Source organism: Truncatella angustata (genome assembly GCF_020726525.1).
Source record: "Truncatella angustata strain MPI-SDFR-AT-0073 chromosome Unknown BKA67scaffold_12, whole genome shotgun sequence".
NCBI classification, from domain to species: domain Eukaryota; kingdom Fungi; phylum Ascomycota; class Sordariomycetes; order Amphisphaeriales; family Sporocadaceae; genus Truncatella; species Truncatella angustata.
Genome location: NW_025763392.1, coordinates 43,673 through 58,391, shown reverse-complemented (window position 1 = coordinate 58,391; position 14,719 = coordinate 43,673). Strand labels below are relative to the sequence as shown.

The 14,719-nt window shown below is 49.8% G+C and overlaps 4 protein-coding genes across 4 annotated transcripts; 1 reads left to right on the top strand and 3 right to left on the bottom strand.

Annotated features, from left to right (window-relative positions):
- Positions 1 to 4,365: 4,365 nt before the first annotated feature.
- On the top strand, positions 4,366 to 6,824 carry BKA67DRAFT_527441 (armadillo-type protein; the record flags this gene model as incomplete). Its single annotated transcript, XM_046098858.1, has 6 exons — positions 4,366 to 4,600; positions 4,773 to 4,904; positions 4,963 to 5,082; positions 5,134 to 6,202; positions 6,257 to 6,510; positions 6,556 to 6,824. The coding sequence occupies 6 exons, from the start codon at positions 4,366 to 4,368 to the stop codon at positions 6,822 to 6,824; spliced, it is 2,079 nt and encodes a 692-aa protein (XP_045951437.1).
- A 580-nt stretch (positions 6,825 to 7,404) lies between these two features.
- Positions 7,405 to 9,011, bottom strand: BKA67DRAFT_586466 (ribosomal protein L13e). Its single transcript, XM_046104255.1, has 5 exons — positions 8,869 to 9,011; positions 8,696 to 8,729; positions 8,506 to 8,552; positions 8,275 to 8,433; positions 7,405 to 8,098 (listed from the first exon to the last, which is right to left on the bottom strand). Exons 1-5 carry the CDS (start codon positions 8,869 to 8,871, stop codon positions 7,709 to 7,711), a joined length of 633 nt encoding a protein of 210 aa, XP_045951436.1. The 5' UTR covers positions 8,872 to 9,011; the 3' UTR covers positions 7,405 to 7,708.
- Positions 9,012 to 9,841: 830 nt separating this feature from the next.
- Positions 9,842 to 10,983, bottom strand: BKA67DRAFT_124756 (uncharacterized protein). The gene is made up of 2 exons (XM_046094963.1): positions 10,609 to 10,983; positions 9,842 to 10,551 (listed from the first exon to the last, which is right to left on the bottom strand). Exons 1-2 carry the CDS (start codon positions 10,661 to 10,663, stop codon positions 9,929 to 9,931), a joined length of 678 nt encoding a protein of 225 aa, XP_045951435.1. The 5' UTR covers positions 10,664 to 10,983; the 3' UTR covers positions 9,842 to 9,928.
- A 174-nt stretch (positions 10,984 to 11,157) lies between these two features.
- Positions 11,158 to 13,184, bottom strand: BKA67DRAFT_651421 (ankyrin repeat-containing domain protein; the record flags this gene model as incomplete). Its single annotated transcript, XM_046106074.1, has 4 exons — positions 11,158 to 11,997; positions 12,044 to 12,242; positions 12,985 to 13,065; positions 13,141 to 13,184. 4 exons carry the CDS (start codon positions 13,182 to 13,184, stop codon positions 11,158 to 11,160), a joined length of 1,164 nt encoding a protein of 387 aa, XP_045951434.1.
- Between the last annotated feature and the right edge of the window lie 1,535 nt (positions 13,185 to 14,719).

The following is a 14,719-nucleotide window of genomic DNA, read 5'->3' as shown; positions in this document are numbered from 1 at the left end:
CGCCCCCACTTATTATTATGTTTTGGCTTTTGGTAGCAACTACGTATATACACAGTACAAAGTATAGATAGCGGTCCTACAAAGTATGCCAGCTTAAAGCCGGACCGTACTGGAGTAGCGCTAGCTGCCGTTAGAAGCACTCTTGTAATAGAGGTGTGTTGCTCCTTTTTGGACAAAAACAGGGCGTACATTCTTGTGGAGAGGATCCAAGGCGAGGAACTGCCAAAAGTCTGGAAAAGCATGTCCGAAGAATCACTTGAGGTTGTCTTTGTGTAGTTAAGAGCCGTTCTTACATGAGCCACGCTCCTCGACGCCTCCTCTGGGTATGGGTGTAAAAAGCTATATTAGAAGACTCATTATACGACTTTCGCCTATCTCGTGGAAATCCACGTTTCGGTCCGTTTAAGATAACCTAGGGTTTTAAGTTTTGATTTAGTCTAGACGAGATTTGGAGTTCCAAGACTTTGGAGATCGGGAAAAGACCACGGTTAATATAACCTTGCGGAGATGACGAGACAATAGGATGGGCTTTGGTCTCTGCTAAATTTTGCTCACAGCTATTTCAATCCGTTGAATATTCTCGTTCATAGCAGTAAAGTGGTTGGAATTATTAATTAGGAGTTCTCGAAATATTACCCACATTGTTAGGAATACACGTCGGCCTGGTTCGGCAATCTCACAAGGACGGAATGGTAAGGCATGCTTGATAAGATTCTCAATCGACCACGCCATGGGGAATTCAGAATGAAAAAGGTTTGCAACAAATGGTGGGGTGAATCAACCCTTCTCAAATGGTGCTTCATGCACAAATACCTCCAGGGGATCTTCGTGCCTCTCGTAGTACCATTGCTAAGAGATAAAACAGCTGCAACCTAACGCCCTAGGATACTAAAAGTAAACGATTGTCCTCTTCCGACGTTTCGCGATTACTAACTTCCAAGGCTACACTTTTCCTTGTTTTCAAGCATATCCCAGGTTGGCTTTGGTTTCAATAAATCTGTCATAGACTGATAGCGATCACTGGTAGTCTTGTCTCTTATATACTGTTTTGCAAACGCCTTGATCTTATGTCACACCAGCTCGGCCATGTCAAGACACTTTCTATCCTTCGCAAGCTCGGCCAACGTCTCCAATTTGGATCGCGCTGGATGACCGAAAGTCGGCGAAGGAGGGTTATAAGACATTGCTCATCTTCGATTTTCGTAATAAGGGTGCGGGTGGTTCGGACATTCTCTAAGGGAGTCTCTTCGTATTTCCATCCCAAAGGGAAATTATTTTTAACGTGGGAACGCGCACCTGGTACTAGTTTGCAGCCTTCCCGCCAGAGCTTCGAGTACCTAGTCTGGGCAGCAGCGATCGCCGACCCAGGGCAGAGGGTGAGCAAATTGAAAAGTAGGACCAGAGGGTTTTCTCCACCCTCGATTTCCGCCGGCGGACATCTCCTACTTGTATTCTCTCCTCACCTCACTTAGTAGGGATCATTGATGAGAATTCTTTTGCCCAAGTTCATGTTCTTCGAATACCTCATCGCCCCCTAGAACGAGCTACTATGGCCGTGTTAGAAGTTGGAAGCATGATCTGTGATGAGAGGCAGCCCAGAGCATTGTTGAACTTCATCCTGTGTTGTGTTGCTTGGGCATCATGATAAGGACGGAGCGAAATGTCTGAAGGCCCAAGCCTGAGATCGAGCTATTTTACATCAACAAATCTTGTAGCCCGGTTCAATACACCAGTTTCAAAAGTCGTCCTGCTCTCCAGTCTACATATCTTTCGTAGATCTATCCGCGTACATGTCTCAACACCCAAACTAGAAGCCTAGTTCCTTCTCGGCCTCTCGTCCCCTCATCCCATAACCCCTAACAGCTGTGCGTCCTTATAACCCCGATATATTATTGCCACGTTATTAGTGCAGCATAAGCGAGAGTTATCGCCTTCTCCAACCTGCCTGATTGATTCATCCTTGTCCGAGTTGTATGGGCCAGTTCAGTGGATACTAGTGCTCCGCGATGGCTTTTCGGAGAGCAGGTATGAGAGATACAAGCTGCCAGTTACTTGGGTTAGTTACAGGCACAGAAATGAGCACAAGGTGCTTACTCAGAATGGCACAACAAGGCGGCTCGAAATCTTCGTGTTTCAAGTCTTTCATTGACCAGACCAAGATAGAAATTAGAGGCATGCTGGCTGATGTCAACGATCACTGTACAGCGTTGTCTGGCGTGGCAAGATTGTAGCACATCGTCGTGATGAATCAACGTTGAATAAGTCTCTAGGAGAAGAGAGTTCCAAATTCGAAGTTGGCTATACGGTTGAATGTGAGCGGCGGTCGGTTATTGAGCAAAGCGAACTTGACTATGATCGATGACGAGTTTTAAGACTTCGTGGCCTCAAGAAGAGTATTGCATTACTACCCACGTAAATTTCATGGCGCGGATGGTGACTGTCGTGCCGACGGAGGACAAGAGGTACCTAGAGTGGCATATCAGGGGGTCAGCCCGCGTTCGGAACACCTGGTAGCCCAGTGAGGGTCTAAGTAGGGACCATTTTGAGATTATAATCATTGCGAGAGCTCTTATGGTCAAGTTCCTCACCGCCACCGCCTTTCTGATTTTTCAGAAATGCATCGCTACTCAGCTTCAATGCCGCTCTGGTAGTGGTTCGTTGAGCCGTTGTTAGCCAACTGATGGGTGAATTTTACTGCTTGTGATGCCATGATATTCGAGGGAAAGTGGAACACCGGAGCCGAGAAGAGAGCAGCCTTATGTCAAGATAGTGTGTGGTTTTACAAAGCAGCGAGATGAACGAGCTGGTGTGTTTAATAGAGTAATAGAGGTTGAGGATGGCATTATACCAACAAATCGGCAGATGATCCGAGCCGGAATGCCGAAAAGGGGGGGGGAGGACCTTTGAGATGCAGATCTGGATAGGGAGAAGGGAAGGAAACGGGGGTTGAAAGAAGAGGTGCAGAGTGAAGAATGCTGGAAGGATATTTAACATCCGGACGGAGAGTGATATTAAATCACTAGCAAGCTAAGCAGTCACGACACTGAACAGAACATCAGAACGTAGCAATAAAGAAAGAAGGCACGACACTCTTGAAACACTTAGATTAAAGTGAATGAGCAACGGGAGTTGTTCGCAATAGTTTAAACGCCTTCTGAGAAGACCAGATCCTCGACAACTTATCTTGAATTCATATCTTCACCTGTAACTGGAATCTGATCCCATGAATCGGTCCTAGACTCCAACGACAGGGAGACCGACATTCTCGCTTTTGACGGTGCGTTGGCTTGCTTTGATGGATATGGTCTGCAATACAAGTGCCGTTGAAGCCTGGATTAGCTGACGATTCCTACCTTGGAGTGTTCGCCGACTCTGGGTTTCGGTTCCTTGGAATTACAATCACGACTTCCGTGACCGCAGCTCAGAACGGGAATCTGTCGGTAAAAACTCGCAACGGCTCCAGTTTATGGGTTACGGTTTCTCGTCGGGTTAGTACTCAGGTGGGTGACCACTGGGGAATCTCCGGTGTTGTATTTTTATTTCTATTTTTTATTTTGAATCGCTCCGCAGGTTCCGTGAAGCTAGCCATATTAAAGGTGCGGGTTGAAGTTCAACAAGAATGCTTCGATGGTATATTCAGGAGGGTCCAGTACTGCAGACATGCCTTCAAGCTGAGAACTATGAACAAAACACTGGACTGTGATACAGCCAGAAGTCAGCCACCTCATTTGGCGATAAACGCCATCATGAGAAATGGTATTTGTATTTGCATCAAGCAGCCTGCGTGACACAAAACATTGAACTTGCGGCTAACGTTCAGGTTAGGCAATTCAGCCCTGCTACAGTAGTACACGTGACATCAGCAGACTTCGACTTTGGCGGATTAGCAACCCCCAACAGTGCTGGTTTCGCAGTACACTAACCTAGACTAGACTAAGGTTAGATGGAATGTTGGATATTTATTCAGCTCAACGTGCAAATACTATCTATTGAGTTTCGATTATCGAGAGACATTTGAAGCGACAGTGCTCGTCCAAAATAGAATAAAAATAAAAAGAGAAAGAAGGTAACATAAGAGAAGAAAAAGGCAGACCAAGCGGGAAACTCACTGCGCCAGGCTGGGATCGGCGCTGCTGTCTTCTAGGTATGTATGTACCTAAATTGCTTCTAAAAGTGGCTACTTGATCTCCACTCGTCGTGTAACTTTAGAACTTTGTCAATGAAGAGCTAGGATACCGACCTGACTATAGACTTCGACTGCCATAAAGGTTCGCCATGGCCGACTCTTCAGAAAACCCTGATGTTGCGAAAGGCTGCGACATGGCTGCCGTTACCGATGCTGCTGCTGAAGTAAACCAGCCGATTATGACGCCAGAAGATGTTCAGAAGCTGTTTGAAAGAAGCACACAGCCCGTGCAGCCTTTGCGCGCTGGCTCCACTACAGACGACGAAGATGACGAAGTATCTCTTTCTGATGGAGAGCGTTCGCGGCGAGTAGAGCAGCTCAAACAAGTCCTTTCTACGCTGGGGATGCTTGTTGATTCCGAAAGCGTACAGCTAGATGCTCTTGCCCAAAAAGTCGGGGATGGCAGTAGAGATGGTAAGCCCCTATTCAGACAGCCGAGCCCGGTTACATATGATTGTTCTTACTACAGCCATCCAATGGCGATCACTCTGTTTTGAGTTCCAAACAGGCTTCCTTCGCCAAGAGTTTCCACCCGCCTTACCCAAACCCGCAACTACCTGCAGTAATACACTGACATGACGAACAGCTTCATGGAGATTACCTCTTGGACAATCAGGTGTGCTTGACTTCTTCCTCGAGCTCGTCGGAAGGACTGGTCTTCGACAAGCTACTACGATACATGCACTACGGGTTATCGGCAACTCTTGTGCAGATACAGGTTAGAGATATCGGATAAGACGCTCAAGTAACTTTAGGTGTGCTGACCCTGCGAACAGACGAGAATCGGGCGCGAGTAGTGGCTTCCAACTGCATGCCCAAGATAGTCAATCTCCTGAACGACGACTCGATACTTGGCTTTGTGATACCGGTTCTGTTCAATATTTGCGTAGACTATGGTAAGCAGTATCAATATCAACCATCTAGTAAATGTACTGATAGACTCCAAGAACCAGCTCAGGCGGCCGCTTATAAGGCGGGTATCAACCCAGAGCTTGTCACTCTTATCTCCGGCCCAAGAAAACCCACGGCAGATGCATTGATGAACATTATATGCAAACTTCTTGCCCTGGTCGCCAACCAGGAATCGGAGGCTAACCTCGTGCACCCTGCAACACCCTTTATCCTACTCAAACTTGCCATAAACCCGCAATCCTTGGCCGACTTGGAAGACTTCCTTGGGCAGGTCTCGGTCGCATTGACCTATCTTTCGAACGCAGCTTTTCAAGAAACGTTCCTCCAGACGCCCAACGCCATACCACTGTTCCTCGAAGCTTTCTCTAAATCGTGTACCAATTTCGATATCAATGCAGCAGATTCAGAAGATGCTTCCCGACTGAAGAAAGTCAACTCAATTTTCACTCAAGCATTAGCGGACATCTCGTCAAGTCCCCAGTTTGCTACGGCGTGTCAGATCGGTGGTGCGGAAATGCAGACGCTGGAGCGATGGATAGGAAGTCCCTACTCTGAGCTCCAGAGTGCCGCCTGCCTTACAATTGGCAACATTGCTCGTTCCGATGATATATGTATCGCTCTTGTTCAGCAGTCCGCGATCCACCGTTCTCTGATGGCCATTCTTTCAGATCGGTCAAAAGCGGATGCACAACTCCTGCATTCGACGCTGAGCTTCCTCAAAAACCTCGCCATACCTGCTTCTAACAAGGCTATATTGGGCGATGCTGGTTTGTTTGAGTCGCATGTGCTCCCGAGACTATGGGCGCTCGACGCACAAGTTCAAGTGCAGTTTACAGCCGTATCACTCACAAGGCTACTACTAGTATCGAGTCCGGAAAACGTGAAGCGGATCACCGCCACCTTGAGTGCCGACCCGTCCTCGCCTGCGGCGGACCGGACACACCTGAAGACCCTCATCGACCTTTTCCTTCGATCCGACCAGGAACCAACGAAGACCGAGGCCGCGCGCGCCGTGGCAGCAGTCTTGAGAGTTCTTCACTCTTCTCCGGACGCTTCCACATTGTTACCAAACCTAACTGGGGATTTGTCCAAAGTCTCTTCGCCGTCTTCGCACAGACAGTCACCAGGCTCCTCGCCAGGGCCGAATGCCACAACAAGCTCACAAGATGGCCCGGGAATATCGCCTTCACCAGCTCTTGAGGCCTTCTATGCAAGCCATGACACTCTTACCGACACGCTTGTCTATCTCGGCACTCAGCAAAAGTTCCCCGTTCTCCGCTCCGACCTCTGGTTCGTGATGGCTCTCATGTCCCGTTCCGCGGTAGGCGCCGATGTCGTGGCCCGATGCCTACAGAATGTCGAGCTGCTCCGGGCTCTCCTGCAAACCATAACCGGACACGACATGATTGCCGGTCGAGAGCTGGAAACAACAGCTTCAGGCACACCGCAGAACCAAGGTCTCATCGCCGGCGCGGTGCAGGAAGAGACCGCCATAGTCTCCGGCATTCCCGGCGGCCTGGAACCACAGCAAGTCGACCCGGCCCGGAAGGCAGGCATGGCGCGCGTAGATCGCGAGAACGGCCTCGTGCTCGTCGCGGAGCTGCTGCAGCGGTGTCCTGATCGGCTCACGTTGCTGCCACAAGAGACGTACAGAGAGATTCTCCAGACAGGCGGTGAGCAGGTCCTGAGCGACCGCGACGGGAACAGGGTTGATACAACTACTTGAGCGGCGGAAACCGACCGCAGTAAAGGATCGCCATAACTTGACTTGAGTCCCGAAGTGCTGATCACGCCAGTATACGTAGAAGACAAGACAGAAGTAGACTATTTAGACGATCACAGAAAGCATCAGTCCATGTGTAAGACGTTTTCGAAAATCCTTGAAGTTGGTCAGAGTCCCCTTGAAAGGTGTTAGGCGTCCGGTAGAAACTGCGAGCTTGCAGAACCTGCGGCTAACTGAAGCTAAGGAGAGAGCATTGTCGTACTTGACCCGTTGTTTGGTATGGCTTGGCAAACGGCTTGGCTGGTCGAGGCAATGACGCAACTGTAATATACATCAACTCCCCAGGTCGATTTTGACTATTCGAGCGTCGTGCTGTCATCTAGCTGCAGATCCCGGTCATTTCGAACTTGAGGACTACGTCTACCCCAGTGGTTGATACGGCTGTGTAGTCGTGCGGGCGAGAGCTCAAGGAACCCGGCCGGCTGATGTTTCATGATTATGGATAGTTCTTTGTTAGAAGACATCCAAGCCACCTGCAAAGGTTAGCTAGCAAGACACATTCACTATCTCGGAAAAGGCTGGCTGCCAGTATGATTCGTTTCAATTCGTTCAGATTCTCGTCCCCATTTGTCCAGAGATGATGAATTATCTTTTTCATTCGTCTTCTCTAGATGACATACGGCATGAGACCAACCCATTCCCTGGTTGATGTGACCATGACCGACCGCCTGCCTTTGACCCTCTGACTTGGAGGGCGAGAATAAGGCATACAACGCACGAGAAGAAAAAGCAGAGCCCAAATTGCGATGATGATAGATGCCTTAATCCGTACTCCCGTGCATTCACTCAACTCTCGTCTCAGAACAAACCCGTTTTCCTTTCTCCGTTTATTTCTTGTTGGCCTCGGCCTCGGCCTTGTCCTTGGCGCGCTTCTCCCGGATACCTGCGTGTCTTTGGACACTTCGGGCGTTGCGGAGCTTGGCGTAGGCACCACCCTCGATGGCCTTGGGCATGTCGCTCTTCTTGATCTCGACGACACCCTTGGCCTGGGTGATGGGCAGACCAGCGGACAGAGAGGAGACGGCCTTGCTGACTTCGGTCTCCTTGCTGTCACCAGCCTTGGGCTTACCGGCCTTGCGGGGGAAGACGACGAGGCGCTCCTTGTACTCCTTGAGGCGGGCGACGTTGGCGGCGAGCGACTCCTCGCTGAGGTTCTTGCGGCGGGAGTCGACGGAGATACCGATGGTGGGGGCGTACAGCTTGGGGATACCAGCAGCCTAATCAAAGAAATTCGTGTCAGCAACCATGACCATGACCATTCATCTCTCGGGTCTTTTCAGTCCCATCGACGCCTCTCAGTCTCGCTTGCAGAGTGGTTCTCCGTTGGTCTCTGACGGGCCGTCGACTTCCAATCTCTCTTTCTCTCCGGATGGGGGGTTACGGGAGTTCGTACCTTCAGCTCAGCCAGGGTGAAACCACGGCCGGCACGGACGCGGCGGTTGTACTTGATGGTAGGGCATCGCACAACAGGGCGGAGCTTGTCGACGGGGCGGGGGGCCAGAGCGGCAGCCTTGGTCTGACGGGCAGCTCTGCGGCGGATCTTCTGGGGAGCCTATTTCCACAAGCAAAGTCAGATCTCATGTGCTCCTTGTTCTTGCTTTCCGTGTCCCCAAGGGAATCGTACCTGGTCGAAGTGGGTTCGGACCCGGCGTTGCCAATCCTTGCGGAAGTCTGATGAGAAAAGTCAGTCGTGCTGTTCCGTGGCTTGCTGTGCGAGCATCTCGCCGGCTTCCCCGATCAGAATCGGACGGAACTGGGAGTCGAGTGGGCAGATTGAGCGGGTGTGATGAGGGTGGATTAATTCGGTGACGTACGGTTCTTCTGGATCTGGTTGTTGTGCTTGATCGCCTGGAGAATTCGAGCAAAAGATTAGCGATCCGAAATGCCAATGCAACTTTGCGATCTCTGGAGGCTCCAGGGAGGAGCAGTTGCTCTCGACGCAGCTGCTCCCCCTGTCACCGGGTCCAGGTGCAACATAGCGACGTACCATTGTGATTGAATTATGCGATCAATGTGGGAGATGGTCGAAGGGAAAGTTGGTGGGCTGTTGGGTTAGTAACTCTCGCAATGCCTTCTCTCAAGATCGTCTTCGATCACTCCACGCAAATGAAAATTCCGGGTTTGGGCGGTCGCTGCAGGCAAACCACAAAAGCACGTCCCACCCCACAATGGTCCGAAATTTCCTCTGAAGGGCACAAAAACCCTAGGTAGGCTCGTGTGGCTGTGTTGCTCAACTGTGGCGTCTCCGTCGTTTTAAGTGGGTACCAAGCTTGGTCGGCACAAGTTTATGCCACCCACGTATGCGTTCGTTTATGCATTCATTTATGCAGACCACGACTCCGCAGCGTGCTTGGATCTTCGTCATACATAGTACCCACACGTCACTCATGTCTCTCGTTGCAGCTCTGCAATCAAGAATCTCCCTCTGGTCAGCCGACGCGCTTCTCAGTTCGCGACGACGGGCCGGCCTCGGGTAGGCGTGTGACGGCAGAGATGATTGCTGCATGCTTGGCGGAGCATACGAGTCCGTAATATTAATACATCACGTGTTGCCGGGTTGGCTGCGGTATCCTCAAAGCCGACTTGAACGACACTGAATGGAAAAGCAGCATAGTAGCCAAGGAGCGTTGCGCATGTTGAGCAATAACCTTCTGATCACTTGGTCGTTATCACTGAGCATGGACAGCTGAGAAACAGAAGCGACATTGTGACGGTCACAGCAAAGAGACGACCCAAAAACAAAATGACTGAGGCTTGCTACTGCTATCTTTTGCTCTTACTCTTGAGGACCAACAATAAGCCCCGACCGAAAAGCCATCGCGAAGGATGATCGAACTGTATTGGAATAAGCCCCAGCGGTTACAAGGAACCATATGCGTTGTTCTTGGCCCGCACTGCTCGATGGCAGCGTATACCACCAAATCCTTGTCTTCTTCTTTTTTACCTTTCTCTTGTGGGGGGGTTTGCTCCACCGAAGCACCAATGATGCAGACGTGATGCTTCACCTTGATCGAATATCGACTAGATGAACCTTTCCCACGTTTCTACTAAACGTGTGAAGTGAGCGATGTCTCAAGTTTAGTATTTGCTCTTGACATTTGTAAACCACATAGTGACTTGGAGTACCCCAAAAAATTTTGGTCCCCATTAAAATAAATCTTTTTTTCTATTATATATTCATCCCGCCCAACAACGTTTGAGGCTCGTCTTCGTCCGAGACTGGTGGATTGGACGCCCGCCGCGAGCAGCGCTCGAATGACGCCAGGATAGACGAAGTCATGGGAGGCCGCCACGAAACAATGGTAGCCTATCTCTGGAAAGTTCGAAAGAGATTCATATATCTTGTCTAACGCAAATATAATGCCGCGGCGTGCTTTCTCGGTTCGAGCACTTTCAATAGCAAAAACGAGGGGGTGATAGCCTGGGCTCAGCCACTTTGGCATTTTAAAACCCCCCTCATCAACTGTTGGAGGATCGAGTCTCAAACGAGCGCCATGCTTGCAGAAAAGTCGCAGCAAGTTCCAGTGATAACCAGAGTAAGATTGAAGGTCATATCCCGATAGAGTAAGTTGCACAAGAGATTGCTCGCACGGATCCGCACCCATCTCAATAAAACGCCGCGCATAATAGACAGATACATCGTAGTGGCTTTTGAGAAGCATGTGCAAACCTCAATTTATCGTCAGTCAAAACTCCGTTAATAATCAATTGAACGGACAGCACTTACAACTTTCACCATGCTCTTTCCAAGACGTGTCACAAGCGCCCAGTTGGAGCAGCATCTCGGTCCATGGAATCTCGGGGCAACTAGCGGCCAGCCAGAGGCTACAGGTGATGCAGTACTGAACTTGGCCGAAAGGCCTGAGTCTGATGTTCTTCGCTGAAACACGCGTATTTTGGCTTTACGTTTGCTGACACTGGCACCTTTCTTTATCAATAGGGAGATGAGCTCGAGTCGGTCTTGTTCTGACATTGAACCCATGTACTGAAGCAGATCCATTGGCGTAAGTGTAGAACGAGAAAATGGCTCGCGTTTGAGTCTACAGGCCGAAATATATAGTCCATTTAATCGGGTGCAGCATAGGTCTAAAGGCCTAACACTGCTAAGAATCTCAATAATGTCATCAGAAGGATGGTGCCAAACAAGGTCGGGCATAGCGCCGGCTTTGAGATAAGCAATAGCTAGGCGAGACCAACCAAACATACATGCCGCATGAAGAACAGCCAATTCAGAAGCACTGAGCTTTGTATCAGGATCAGCTCCGTTTTCGACCAACTATTGCATCACTGCTGTGTTACGTTTGCCATAGTGCGCGAGTTGGAGCGGTGTTTTGCCCTGGTAGTCCTGATCATCGAAACCAATTAGGGCATAACACACGAGACATTGCTTCAAGGCCGTAACTGACCCAAAAGTAGCCACTGTATGGACAATGGTGGTTGTATGATTGGCATCAAGATATTGCGAGGAGCCCTTTGCCATCAAAAAGAGAGCGATGTGTTCATTACCAGAACACAAGGCAGTGTGGAGGGGCGTCCATCTTTGCGTCGTTTTATAGGTGAGTTCCTCGTCCCAGCTTTGGCAAACACAAAACCGGTGGGACGGCGGGTCCAGCAGTGCACCGTAGCTGATGAGTAATTTCACAATCTTGTGTGATCCGGCTTTCGCAGCGGCATGTAATGGGAACCAGAAGTACGGTGTTCGGATACGATGCCAATGTTCAGGGTTTCTCGGTTCAACCCCAACATCGTCCGGTTCACTGTTTGCGCCATCTTGTGAGGAGTCCGGGCTTTTGCTGCCACTGTTAGGGTTAAATAAGCCATAATTGAATGCCCCGTAGGCTTCCGGGGGCGATGTCACACTGGCCAGATCCTCCTCCAGCGCTTCGCCAATAGGACTGATATGATCCGCCGAGGATACGGACTGTGATTCCGAATATGACTTACTGGGACGTTCTTCGTGGATGGCAGAAACCAAACTGATTCGGTCCTGTAAGGCAAGACCCGGCTGCCGCTCCGGTTCCTCGATGGTGACGTCGTCCAGTGAAGCCGGAATGGCTTCAGTCCTGTTGCCGGCAAATCGTTTGTGAGTGTAAAGATAGTCCAGCAGAAGGTAAGCCTGTTCGAAGTTTACGTCATCTCGCGAGCCGGCTAAGCGGCTCTACTCCGTATCTTTCCCAATAATTTCTCTGATAACCTCGTTCTCCCAAAGGCGCGAACGGAACGTTGGGGTTGACGCCTGCGTTTAGCAGTTTAGCGACAACAGCAACCTGGCCGGCCTCGCAGGCCCATGTCAGGAGGTAGGGATGCCTTTTCGCAGCAAGTTGATAAAGCAGTAAGTCGAGGATGCTGTGCAACTTGCGACTTGTGAGCGAGAGAGTATGCAGATGATAGATGTGATCGCAGAAATGGCCAATGTGGAGCAGGAGCTCATCCGGAAGACGAGATAGTTATGCCATAAGGCAGTCTTTCTCGAAATGCCTCTGCGGGATTCTGTATCGTTATGTGCCTGACGTGTGATAGTGTAAATTGACAGCTCGACTTGTCTTTGATGCCGGGTCTAACGTTAACTCGTTGAGCGACGCGTTGAGTGCCGGCCGATGGATACACCAGACCCCACAATCAGGCTTGGTTCAATGTTGACGCAGGCAACTTCCCCTGCCTCCTAAAAGAAAGTAAAGAAAGAGAAGAAGGATTGAACACAAACTTGAGCACCAAAGTAGTTGTTAGCTCAAGCTGGCCAGTTTGAGCATTCCTTGCCGTTCTAGATCTTTTCTGAAACGCAAATAGAAAAAGACTGGTATATCATCGCTTCCGTCGTAGGAACTAATACTTCGAATTACCGTCGTGCATTATCAATTGGTTCAGCGCAGCAAGCATTTGTCGCCAGAACAAGATCAGCAACATGTGTCAATGAACATCAGTCAGTCTTTCAAAAGCTCAAGTGTGCAACCTTAATTCGACATATTCCACATAGCTTGTCTACAGTATGTAGAATCTCCTCCAAGGCACTACTGCCTTAAACCGGTCATAGTCGACCATGGATTTCGAAGGAGGAGCTGGGCTGCATCAGAGGCGGTAATACGAGAAACAACATCTGCCTTACATCGCGGTGATCGAGCGGGGTGGTTTGTCCCCTTGGATGATGAAGCAATTCTGAAACCCACCGCCAGAACTGTCTTGGACACTAAGTTATCATTACATAGTCTAGGTGGGATGCATGGTACGCAGATGCAGCACGGGTTATGGGGCACAGACCCACTGCTGCTTTGTGAAGAACTGCTGGGAGACGCGAATGGTAATCATTGAGACATTGATCCGAAGTCCAGGGGGCACTGATCAACGCGATGTGCAGACAGATGTCAGGTCAGATCAGGGTAGAGAATGTTGCTAGCAGGTAAACACCGGTTAGTTTGTTATTTTGACCTCATAGACGGGATCGACATGCCGCAACGTCTTATCTTCGCTGGGCAGTTTTTGTTGCCGGCTGTTGGCTTGCGCCGTTCGATGCTGAATGCTAGGTAAAGTTGAGTTGTCAGAGTTTCGGCCCCGTACTCCGTACCTCGGGAGTAGTTCCCCCCTGGTGCTATCCAGGCCAGGATAGGTCATCCAGGTGCCGCAATCCGGCACAGTGGTGTTGCGTGCCACTGCTCCTGCTCCCCTCCAAAAATGTGGGACATCGAATCTTTTGATGTTGTTTTTGCTTTTTAGAGCGAGTCCGGACAAGGGTGAACTGCCACTGCCTTTGTCGCAAATTTTTGGTTTGCTTTACATACGAAATACTCGTGCAGAGGTGCAGATGAAAGCTTGCGACTGACACAACACACGACGTGGAACTCTGCACGCATAGAACCACTGGCGGACAGTGCGTTGCTTCCAGAAGGATTCTGGTCATGGGTTATTGCTGGCTAGAACAAGCTAGAGATACGGTATTTCCGGCTGTCAGTGGACTACGCTGGGGTTGCTACTTTGTACATCCAGTGGTACAGCTTTGGGAAAATCGTGACCTCCACGCAGGCATTGACCCCCCATCTTCGAAGAGCAGAAAAATCTTTCAGGAGCCGTAGCATGAGTTGACGCTTTTTATTTTTATTTTCCTAACGCACTATGCTCGCCTAAAGACAATGTAAAAGAGGCTTGATGAGAAGGTTGGCACAACCTTGTGCCTGGAAGTTTAACGTAACATGCCGAACATGCAGTAGTCAAAACATTCGAGGGCAATAAGCAAACCTTTTGCCGTTTCTCCACGTTGTCCGTACATGGCGTAGCACTCGGAGCCTAAAAGCTACAGTGCATGTATCCTTTTTTACGTCAATGTCTATAACTAACCTTAGCGGGTCCGCAGCACCCTCGCCAGGGCTTCTAGCGTTCACCTTGGCTCTGGATCCCTAGCCGTTTTTGGGTTCCAGTGGTGCCTAGGGCATTGGACGACAGGCTACATACAGACTACGGCAGGCGGGCACAACAAAAGTCGACGCACTCACAGTGTCCATTGGGTCCTCTCGGTGGGTGCTGTCCATGTACACAACTACAGTATGCTAACCTACACACATGCCTTACCTAGCCCACTAATAAACGTGGACAGAATCCATGACCACGGCCTAGAAACCAACCCCTTACCGCAGGGTGGCAGGTTAGTGTGCTGTAGTGATTCTGCTGTCTGCACCTTGCCCGCGCGACTCCAACCGAGTCTGTTATCCTTTTTTTTCTTTCTTTTCCATTTGCTTCAATCACTACTGCCTATATCTTACACCTTGCCGTAAACTGTCATAATTTTCCTCTGTTCGTTCTGTCATTTCGCCCTTCATTTTGTGACCTATCATTGCTCTTTCACACAAACC

Coding starts and splice junctions, on each gene's coding strand:
- BKA67DRAFT_586466 (XM_046104255.1), bottom strand. Junction 8,553..8,695: donor CAACCAGATCCAGAAGAACC/GTACGTCACCGA, acceptor TTTTCTCATCAG/ACTTCCGCAAGGATTGGCAA. Junction 8,099..8,274: donor TCACCCTGGCTGAGCTGAAG/GTACGAACTCCC, acceptor TTCTTTGATTAG/GCTGCTGGTATCCCCAAGCT.
- BKA67DRAFT_124756 (XM_046094963.1), bottom strand. CDS start 10,663: ATGCTGCTCCAACTGGGCGCTTGTGACACGTCTTGGAAAGAGCATGGT. Junction 10,552..10,608: donor GAAAGAGCATGGTGAAAGTT/GTAAGTGCTGTC, acceptor CGATAAATTGAG/GTTTGCACATGCTTCTCAAA.